General features: G+C 42.5%; 4 protein-coding genes across 4 annotated transcripts; 3 read left to right on the top strand and 1 right to left on the bottom strand.

Annotated features, from left to right (window-relative positions):
- Positions 1–291: 291 nt before the first annotated feature.
- Positions 292–1,262, bottom strand: BDB00DRAFT_869312 (uncharacterized protein; the record flags this gene model as incomplete). The annotated part of the gene is made up of 4 exons (XM_053126585.1): positions 292–486; positions 633–736; positions 807–899; positions 986–1,262. The coding sequence occupies 4 exons, from the start codon at positions 1,260–1,262 to the stop codon at positions 292–294; spliced, it is 669 nt and encodes a 222-aa protein (XP_052983005.1).
- A 1,840-nt stretch (positions 1,263–3,102) lies between these two features.
- BDB00DRAFT_808570 (uncharacterized protein) lies at positions 3,103–5,159 on the top strand. Its single transcript, XM_053122419.1, has 4 exons — positions 3,103–3,394; positions 3,471–3,633; positions 3,728–3,868; positions 4,008–5,159. Exons 1-4 carry the CDS (start codon positions 3,152–3,154, stop codon positions 5,093–5,095), a joined length of 1,635 nt encoding a protein of 544 aa, XP_052983004.1. The 5' UTR covers positions 3,103–3,151; the 3' UTR covers positions 5,096–5,159.
- Positions 5,160–6,259: 1,100 nt separating this feature from the next.
- Positions 6,260–9,255, top strand: BDB00DRAFT_808565 (P-loop containing nucleoside triphosphate hydrolase protein). The gene is made up of 13 exons (XM_053122418.1): positions 6,260–6,386; positions 6,475–6,694; positions 6,769–6,898; positions 7,003–7,120; positions 7,196–7,287; positions 7,370–7,523; positions 7,591–7,727; positions 7,823–7,985; positions 8,100–8,303; positions 8,386–8,482; positions 8,591–8,740; positions 8,824–9,006; positions 9,096–9,255. The coding sequence occupies exons 1-13, from the start codon at positions 6,369–6,371 to the stop codon at positions 9,218–9,220; spliced, it is 1,791 nt and encodes a 596-aa protein (XP_052983003.1). The 5' UTR covers positions 6,260–6,368; the 3' UTR covers positions 9,221–9,255.
- Positions 9,256–9,398: 143 nt separating this feature from the next.
- On the top strand, positions 9,399–9,968 carry BDB00DRAFT_105911 (uncharacterized protein). Its single transcript, XM_053116071.1, has 2 exons — positions 9,399–9,648; positions 9,772–9,968. Exons 1-2 carry the CDS (start codon positions 9,511–9,513, stop codon positions 9,871–9,873), a joined length of 240 nt encoding a protein of 79 aa, XP_052983002.1. The 5' UTR covers positions 9,399–9,510; the 3' UTR covers positions 9,874–9,968.
- Positions 9,969–10,060: the final 92 nt, after the last annotated feature.

Raw genomic sequence — 10,060 nt, 5'->3', positions numbered from 1 at the left:
ATTGTTGTTTGCATTACAATTACAGGTATCGCTTAATATTAAAACAATTCAAACGACCGCTGCGTATAAGCAGTCTAGTGAGACCATGAAAGAGAACACCGCCCTTTAAAAACTCATACTCATAACATGAATATTGTACGGCTAAAGAATACCATATAATCAGCGCGAGGCATCATACAGAAACGACGATGATTTTCTTCCTACCTATACAGTACAAGCATTTCAAGTTTAATAAACCAATAGCATATATACCGTACTGTGTCATAGAATTTATTTTAGAGTTGTATACTATCAGCTGAAATTATTATGTGTTGCTATATCAATTCCGATGAGGTGTTTGAACTCTATAAATCCGAAAATGAACGAACCGCCACGCTCTTGCAGGATACGATCCGCAGCTTGTTTGTCACCAGGATGATGGAATGTCAATCCTTGATAAATACATGTGTCCTTGCTGGCGTGTAGTCTTTTAAGTGCCTTGATCCTCTTGACACATAATAAAACATCGTTGCAGTTCATATCAATTTTTAGGTCTGTGAGTTGTTGTGTTGTTTACCACCTACTGCTGAAAAGAAATACCGTATACCGTCGCTCGAATGCCTTCGATGACCGGTAACTTGAATATGACGTACCAAGCGACAATTGCTCGCAATAGACTTGAGCACAATATCGTCGACAGTTATGTCGGTTGCATATGATGGGAGTGTTCGTCTAGTGCCATCGTTAGCCTCGATCACTTCCAACAATAAACAATTCGAGAAAATGACTGCTAATGTTTTGTTGACTCGTTTGTTGTTCGATCGCACGATTGTTCGGCTGGTCAATAGACGTATCTCGCGCAAAAGCGGCGCTTGGTAACGTTCCAGCTAATCTAAAGAACGCCCAATCATAGGGTAATCCTAGAGATACAGTAGCCCCAAGCTCTTGTGGTACTTTTTGTAGATTGACACCAACATATCCCTATCTGATAAGTGGATGTTTTCACCTGCCAGTACCAGTCTACGGAGCTCCTTTGGTGATCGTTTGATTCTTGCTTCTAATGAAAACGTGGTGTCCGACAAAGATTTGCCATCGACCCCGTCTTTGACCGTCGGAGGCATCTCTGCTTTCTCGTTCACGACCGCAGTTTTGAGTTGAGGACAGTGTTTGAGTGCTTGCATGATACAATGCCCTTGATGTATCGAGCCGCCAGAATCCAAATACAAGTGCAAGAGATTCGGGCATCGTCGAATATACCGGATAAACGACACCGTACTATGCATATTTGAAGCATAATTTCAAGGATGTGAGCGAGCTGTAGTTCGTGTTGGGTATAATAATATCGCTTTTTCTTGGAGAATGAATATAATCTTTGGCAGGTACTTTTGGCGTCTGTGAAAACGATAGGTGTGAGACGTTTGAGCAGGTTTTTAGAATTGGGCGCACCCCCTGGGATCTTAGGAAACGTGCAATACATGAAATCGATATGTTTGACAGCTCGTGTTGACCGCAGCGCACTTGGTAAAAGTGCTATGTCGATTTCCCTGAAATTGAGGTCGCTAAAATCTTTAAGCATTATCATCATCATTAACACGTATTTTTTCTTCGCTTTCCAGCAGAAAAACCAGCATTCAGGTAACATACACGAACTTTTAATACTTGAGTACATAGCTCTCCGAGTTAATCAAGAATACAAGAATATTGCGCCCAACTTTAATGTTCGAACCGCTCAATCGTATTACGTTTACATGATCACGACGTAGCAAGGGATCCAAAATTACTTTATCCAAGTGCGGCAATTCGATTGAAAGTTTTTGCCAAAATGTCGGCCACTCCACCATGAAGTCACACCGTGCTTGACAGACGCCCGTGCAACGTATGAGGCCTTTGTAAGTAAGATTTTCAAAAATCACGCACCGGATGTCGTAAGAAAGCCATTTTTTTATGGATTTCTTGGCAGTTTGGTTGCTGTTCTGGAGAAGATAATAATATGGATACTGCTTATGTATCTTGTCGTTGTTTTGCTATCTTTGGTGATTTAGGATGATCGTTGTGCTGTATGTTATTATCGCGCGTCTGCCGAAATTTAATGTTTTGATCATGGGTAAGCATACTGCGATCTTGTCCGTTATGATGATATGGATGGTTATATAAGCGCCTCTTTGTTGATGCAAAGGAAGAGTCATAAAGATGTTGAGCGCTTCTTAGACGTGGTGTTTTTCCAGGGTGGTCAGTTACGCCACATAAATATGTATTGTATGTATGTCTTAAAGATAAGGACAAACCTGTACTGTGCGTTTGAATGAACAGTAAATAAAACGGTAGAGACGAACTAGAAAGGAAAGAATTGGCGAAACTTATGATATGAAGAGAGAACAACCTTTCCGTTGTACAAAATAAAACATCATGTGGCAACATTTGCGACTGCTTATTGCCACATTATCATATAAAATGGCAAAAGCATCTGATGAAGGTAAAGGTGTATTGCGGCACCCACGCAAATAAGTGGAATATTTTGTTTTTTGTTGTTTTCAAAAATATTTTTATAAGCAAGCCTTTATTGGGACCAAATATTCCCATCGCTGTTCGTGGCTTTTATCATGTCAGTGAAAGCAACGTCAGTAGATTGTCGGATCGAGGCAGAGAAAGTGCCTAGAAACGACGAGGAATAACTCTTCTATAGACCGCACTGTACATGTCGTGTTCCTGAAGTGTACGCACCAGGATTTGTCTTTCTACATCCGTAATGGCATTAACTGAGATTCCGGTTGACAAAGATGATATACGTTGTCCGCAGAATCTTTGTTTTGTGGTCATATATTCTCTGTTGGGTCCATACTGCAATGGCTTTCTCTAAAAGTTTTCTTGAGATAAACGTATTAAACGAGTATCAAGGAGTATTATATTTATATACAGAATTGACATTTTATTATGACGATGATAGAGGAGGAATTTTAAAACCATTGAACCTAGGACAATGTTCTATTAAAGGCTTAGTGTACTCGGGGCATCAGCATGGCAATCGCGCGTAATGCATAATAATTTTGGCTGTTGGAGTCACCGAAATAAGAAGCCTTCCCTGCATCAAAAAGTATCGAGTAAACAAAACCAAACGCCAACAGTCGCAGCTCGTCTTTATGTTTCTGTTTTCTTTTCTTTAGCTCCCGAACCTATGGCCATTCTGTATCCCCTATTCAAAGCAGCTCTAACAGTTGTAACAGCGCTTTCTTTTTTAAATGCTGCTGTTGTTGGTTCCCACCTCAGTATATACAACGAACTCGGCGCACCAACATTTCGATCACCAAGGAATGTTTTGTTTGCTGTAGTTGCTGGAGGGTCGAGTCATACATCGTGGGTGGCACAAATCTTGAACGAGCTATCTAAGCGTGGGCACAGTATTACTTTTGCATCAACAGTAAGGCTGATTATTAACTTTCAGGCAGACTCACAAGAATTATGGTATAATATTGTAACTATTTTCTGTACACCAGGGCAGTCACCTTAGGTTTTTCAAGCCATACCCACAAATGAAAGGTGTGTCATTCGGCAACGAGACAGTTGACTACAGGCTAGGCCAACATGTTATCAGAGAGCCTAGAACGTGGGATGGCCTCCGAAGCGATTTTAAGCTTGATACAGATGTTTACGAACCAAGTATGTGATAAGAAATCCCAGTAACCAACCAATCGAAGTGTGCTTAACTTTGACATATCCGTATTGTTTCGGCTGACACGGTAATGATTTACAGTATATAATGATATGAAAAACGTCATCTCAAACCAGCAATTTGACGTTGTCATCAGTGACTTTTTTTGTCCCGCTTGTATCGATGCAGCGTATGCAGCTAATATACCTACTATCCTCACTGTACTATTTAATCCGGTCTCAGGTAAAAATTACAAAGAGTGCTCAACTCTGTTGATTTATTGTTATGACAAGAGAATCAACTTGAAAAACTCAGAAGCAAACAAAAACTTTAATCAAATCAAATGCATCCACTCCCTGTATTAACAAAGACCTGAGTCTAGCTAGTAGCGAGTCTACTACAGACCGTATTTCTCTTTGGTTACGGTTCTACAAAAAGTTTTTCTACCCTGTCCAATTATACTGGAACTTGGCTACAGAGCTGGAAAAATTTGAGCAGCAACGACAAAAGTGTATTGGATTCGTGCCCGAGGATAATACACGCCACTCACTCGTAATCATAAACAACCTCTACGGGATTGAGGAAGCACGACCGATGGAACCGCTGTCCGAAATGATCGGTCCGATATACAATGGCGCCTATGATCCGTTGCCGCCTGCCATTCAGAAATTTCTTGAGAACCATGAACGCGTCGTATTTGGTGCCTTTGGACAGCATGCAGCGATGACACGCGACGAAGCGGTGCGTGTGCTAGTCGGCCTGTTGAACGCGTTGGAAACTGGATTAATCGATGGTTTTATGTGGGTGCCTGGAAGATCTATCGATGGTAATGCAAGAACACTATTTCCAAATACGGTCACGACAGCATCTGGACAAGAGTATCGCGTCGAAGATCTCTACAGAGACCATCCACACGCTCGACTGAGCAGCTGGGCGCCTCAATTTGCAATTCTTCAGCATCCATCAGTCATTACTTTTCTTTCTCATGGCGGTGGGACATCTCTATTCGAAGTGTCGTACGCAGGCAAGCGCGCAGTTATCATTCCGTTTTTTGGTGACCAGCTTGCAAATGCAGTTAGGCTTGACCGTGCGCAAGTGGCAGTGCATTTGGATATAAGCAAGCTTGACGATATTCTCGAAGCACTGCGTCGTGTAATACAAGACAAGGATGGTGTCCTTCAAAGTAACGTCAAGCGATACCAAGCATTGATGCAGATTCGTGCACAGCATGCGGTCGCCCGAGGAGCAGATTTGGTGGAGGAAGTTATATTCGCCACCAAGGACGGGATTCTGCCACATCGTCAGGATGTCGCTAAAAAGATGTCTTTTTTGAAGGCAAATAATTATGATTTGTATTTATGTTTAGCTGCTATTGTGATGGGACTGGGATGGGCTATCCGCTTTGCACATCATAGCTGGAAGGTGTATTATCAGAAAATTACACAAGAAAAGAAACTTAAACAGAACTGATAGATGGCTGAGTACGCCTATGTATATGTAGCCTCAATAAAGAACATATAAGTTTAAGCACTCGCATTTTCACTTGCATTATTTGATCGTAGATAGAGCATGCTATTTACTACATAATATGATAAAAAAACATTCGATTTGTCACGCCTATAAATTTAAAAGTTTAATTTTCTGCTTACCACTTTGTATCATTACATTTGCACATAATAAGAAATGATGATATGCTATAAATATAACAGAAGAGCTTTCAGTTATGAATCAAACTGCCTCTACACTATTCCAAGAACTCTTCGATCTTCTCGCTCTGCTCTCTGTCAAGTCTTTGGAGCTCAAACGTATCACTGCTCAAGTTAAGGTCTTGAGTCCCTTCAGCTTCTTGACAAAACCACAACCAGCACAAATCTGCGTTCGATATAATTTTCAATTCGACAAGTTTTGCTCCCTCCCCCAATTGCAGCAAAATACAATAAGCTGTTCGTAGTGTGCTAATATTCGCCAACTAAGTGTAAATGATGGGCCAAAAGACAGTTCTTGGTAATTGTAAGTACATAATATGTGGTCGCTGACAATAAGCGAAATGGGATTAAGTTTTGTGCATGGCTCGATACTGTCAATTTTAATGGATCCCAGAGCAGGACCTTTCAAATAAAGAGAGTCGCTAATAGGTGATTGGCACGATTTGGGGGACCAACATTATCTCGATGACACGTCCATGAGCAGAGTGGACAAATTAATCTCGCGTGTATGAGGTCCACCACATGATATCATACTAGGCCCAAAATTAATTCTTGATCTTCGACAGATAACGTGCGGCAACGTTAATGTAGCACCTATAAAGTTCTAGTACACTTTTTGAAGATGTATTTCATGTTACAATCGTTTAGTGCTTCATTCCATTTTTCTTGGTTAGCTAAAACAAGTCGACAGGATCCTTCTTTTGGACTTGCTGATGCCATTCCCCAATCACTACAAGCGTTGTTGATATAGGTACGGTATTGTTGCTCAACACGGTAGGAGGCTGACAAGCGTAATACAGCACTACATGGGCAGACATCTTGGTTGTTCGTTTGTATCTTTGATGAACATATACATAAGCTTAGAGCGCATTCTTAGCAACGAACAGTATAAGTATATGTTAAAAAGATTCAAGGATTATTTGAAGTCCTTTTTGATTTTTTTGAGATAAATTTTGCTAGCTACTGCTTACAGCTGCGAAACACATAAAAAGTCAGCTAGGCCCTCCGTTCCAACTACGTTACTTTATCTTTATAAAATGAGCGATCCCAACAGTGTAAGTTGACAACAAAAAAGACGAGTGGATTTGAATGAAATTGAAACAAACTGACATGGATCACTTTGAAACTTTGGGCAATTTGTAGTCTACTGCTTTCGATGACAATAACAATGACGATTACGTGCCGTATGTTCCCATTAAGCAACGTCGACTAGAAAAGTTGCACAAGTATGCAAAACAGCGACGAGTCGTCGAGCCGTCGCCGAAAGAGGATGTTGAAGAAGAATCAAGTACACCGGGTGGTCGTCCCAACATTAGTTTGCTTGATCAGGCAGTAGAAAATCGAAAAAAGAATCTGATTCCAGGTAAATTTGATCTTTAGATCGCTTAGATAGAAACTTGGGGAACTCAACACTAAATATTTCTGGAAAATATGTAGAAAAAACGGAAGAGGAGAAACGGCTGGAAGAAGAAAAAAGAATTGAAGAAGCACAGGCACGACATAAAGCTTTGGTGTCTGTGCAAGAAGCAGCAGCAGGTGTGCACTATACAGAGCCCATGAAAACAAGGTAAGGTCTCTCTTTGCATTGTCAAGTCGGGTTTTTGTGCTGCGGAGAGGAGTGAGAGAGAGGGAGTAAAAGTAGTATTTCTATGGCTAATAGGATGAGATTAGCTGGCAACCACCTGGCTACATACGCGAGCAATCAGAATCGGATCATGAGACTGTTAGAAAGAAATACCATATTATTGTCGAGGGACAAAATCCAGTGCCACCTATCAATAATTTCAGAGTAAGCTCTCAACCAGTTCCATAAAAGGAAAGACAAAGAAGACCAAAAAGCTTATTTTTTATACTCGGCTGTTAGGATATGAAATTCCCGCAACCCATTTTGGACTATCTCAAAGACAAAAAGATCATGAAACCAACTCCTATTCAAATCCAGGGTCTGCCTGTGGCGTAAGTAACAGTGTGGAATGAACAATGGGCAAAGAAGAGAACAGCGCTTACTTAGCAAAGTTGTTTTTTTTTTAAAAACTAGGTTATCTGGTCGTGATATGATCGGCATCGCTTTTACGGGCTCAGGCAAAACACTTGCTTTCTCGTTACCATTGCTGATGCAAGCGCTGGAAGCCGAGGTACGATTACCCCTTGTCCGTGGAGAGGGTCCTATCGGAATGATCATCTGTCCATCGGTGAGTACAGTGTTCCTGGTAACTTGGTTGAAATCAAATCGACCTTTTTACTAATATACATTTATAGCGAGAGCTGGCCCGGCAGACGTATGAAAGCCTGTGTCAGATGGCGGAATGCTTAGAGAAGAGTGGCTTCCCCACCTTAAGGTCCTTGCTTTGTATTGGCGGTATTGATATGCGTGACCAGGGCGATGTTTTGAATAGGTACAAGAAGCGGTGTGAAGATGCGTGGGGAAACGTTAGCATTGTACGTTACTGACACAAGCGTTACACGAATGCCAATAACAACAATTACATAGGGGAATCCACATGGTGATCGCAACGCCAGGTCGACTGATGGATATGCTGACTAAAAAGAAATTCAACCTGGATATTTGTAAATACCTGTGCATGGACGAAGCCGATAGAATGATCGACATGGGCTTCGAAGAAGACGTTCGAACGATTATGTCCTATTTCCAGGTAAGCGTGGACACGCTGTGCATGCTCGCAAACACAAGATGCGCACAAGGCTAACCTCTATGATGTAATCTTGTACCTTTTTTGCTGGGCTCTCCCCCCAAACGATGATTATAGAGTCAGCGACAGACATTGTTGTTCTCTGCTACCATGCCGAAAAAGATCCAAGACTTTGCACTGTCAGCTTTGGTCCAGCCTTTGGTGGTCAACGTGGGTCGTGCTGGTGCTGCCAATTTGGACGTCATTCAGGAAGTGGAGTATGTGAAGCAAGAAGCTAAAATGGTGTATCTCCTCGAGTGCCTACAGAAAACGCCGCCTCCGGTAAATTTTCTTTTTGAGAGTAAAATTAAATGACGACTCCCAGTAACTCGGTCACTGAAATTTGATTTTATGTTTCTATCAGGTTCTAGTGTTTGCGGAGAATAAGAATGACGTTGACGACATCCACGAGTATCTGCTGCTGAAAGGCGTAGAGGCAGTAGCTATCCATGGTGGCAAATGTAAGTTGTGGCAATGGGGGGGGAGAGTTTCTATGTTTTTCTATGACAATGGAAAGAAGGCGATGGATACTGATAGCCTTTGTTTGATTGGTTGTGTGGAACTATTAGCGCAAGATGAGCGTGAGTTTGCGATCCGATCTTTCAAGTCCTTCAAGAAGGATGTACTTGTTGCTACAGACGTTGCGTCGAAAGGTTTGGATTTTGCAGAGATCCAGCATGTGATCAACTATGACATGCCGAAGGAGATCGAAGACTACGGTGAGTTGTTGTGGGGTCCCATATTTGGTCTAGCTTAGAGAAGAGGTAGCATTGCAAGAAACTAAGTCTTGCATGACGTATAGTGCATCGGATTGGTCGCACGGGTCGTAGTGGCAAGACGGGTATCGCGACAACCTTCATCAATCAACATTGCTCTGAGCAGATCCGGTTGGATTTGAAGCACCTGCTGCGCGAAGCCAAGCAACGCGTTCCTCCATTCCTTGCGGCCATGGAAGATCCATCAGAGAAATACGGTCTAAGTGGAGGTAAGAGCGATATTCCAATTAGAAGGTGACTATTTTGCGTAACGGTGAAATAAGCTGCTGATCACTGGATGGTTTTGTTGACAAATCAGGCTGTACGTTCTGTGGTGGTTTGGGCCATCGTATCAACGAGTGTCCCAAGTTGGAGCAGCAGCGACGACAGCAGATGGGAGGCATCATGAGTGGACGCAATGACAGCGGACGGAACGACTTTTAGAAGGGGTTGTCCATTCTAAACGAAAGCAGCAGCAGCAGCAGCAAATAATGATAATAATTAATAATAAACGAGGAGTGGGGGAGTAGAAGAATGTTCTTCCCTTTTGGCGCGGACTGCTAAATATAAGATTACGCGCAACCGGTGGACCTTCTTTTTTTCTTCTTTGTTTTTGTTCCTTTTGCCCTTTCTTCTTCCTTTGTCAGTTAGACTTGCCCCCCCCCCCCGCACCATCCAACAGAGAGTGGGCAGCAACTCGCCATTGTAAGCACTTACTAAGACACACAGCAAGCATGGACTCTCAGGATGAGATGTCGGCGTTCGATGTGGATGACCAAGGCCACCAAGAGGTCAAGGCCTTCTTCGACCACTGTCGCCTGCTCCAGTACCTGGACACCTTCATCGAAGAAGGTTTTGAGTCGCTGCCATCGGTATGCCCATTGCTTTTGCTGTTCTGGCTGGTTTGTCTAGCCTGTAGCTGTGCTGAGTAGCTGATCATGTACGATGTGACTACAATCACGCTATGCCTTTTTCTCTTGCGTCTTTATTTTTAGCTATTCGAAGTGACAGAAGAGGACATGATCGCCATGGGAGTCAAGCGCGGCCATCGCAGGGTAAAAATGTTCTTTGAATTTCTTTGCTCCTTCCATATTTAGAAATTCAAGCAGGTTGGAGTTTAACTCTTTTTGGCTTTTCCTGAAATTACCACTAGCTGATTCAACGGGATATCGCAACCACCCGTGGTGGCAGCCTCGACAACAACAACAATCCGGATATTCCTCAGCCAAAACAACTACAGCAGCAGCAGCTGCAGCATCCACTCAGTAAGTACTCTGGCCTAGT

Source organism: Zychaea mexicana, assembly GCF_025766255.1.
Source record: "Zychaea mexicana strain RSA 1403 chromosome Unknown BDB00scaffold_13, whole genome shotgun sequence".
In the NCBI taxonomy this organism is placed as follows: Eukaryota; Fungi; Mucoromycota; class Mucoromycetes; order Mucorales; family Lichtheimiaceae; genus Zychaea; species Zychaea mexicana.
The sequence above is the reverse complement of the archived record's forward strand: the minus strand, read 5'-3'. Positions and strand labels throughout refer to the sequence as shown.

What these genes read in the sequence shown, in the direction of transcription:
- BDB00DRAFT_808570 (XM_053122419.1), top strand. Translation starts at nt 3,152, where the DNA reads ATGGCCATTCTGTATCCCCTATTCAAAGCAGCTCTAACAGTTGTAACA. An exon ending in TACAGATGTTTACGAACCAA is followed by an intron (nt 3,634 to 3,727) that starts GTATGTGATAAG and finishes AATGATTTACAG; the next exon opens with TATATAATGATATGAAAAAC. An exon ending in ACTATTTAATCCGGTCTCAG is followed by an intron (nt 3,869 to 4,007) that starts GTAAAAATTACA and finishes ACCTGAGTCTAG; the next exon opens with CTAGTAGCGAGTCTACTACA.
- BDB00DRAFT_808565 (XM_053122418.1), top strand. An exon ending in TACAGAAAACGCCGCCTCCG is followed by an intron (nt 8,304 to 8,385) that starts GTAAATTTTCTT and finishes TGTTTCTATCAG; the next exon opens with GTTCTAGTGTTTGCGGAGAA. An exon ending in GAAGGAGATCGAAGACTACG is followed by an intron (nt 8,741 to 8,823) that starts GTGAGTTGTTGT and finishes CATGACGTATAG; the next exon opens with TGCATCGGATTGGTCGCACG.
- BDB00DRAFT_105911 (XM_053116071.1), top strand. Translation starts at nt 9,511, where the DNA reads ATGGACTCTCAGGATGAGATGTCGGCGTTCGATGTGGATGACCAAGGC. An exon ending in GTTTTGAGTCGCTGCCATCG is followed by an intron (nt 9,649 to 9,771) that starts GTATGCCCATTG and finishes CTTTATTTTTAG; the next exon opens with CTATTCGAAGTGACAGAAGA.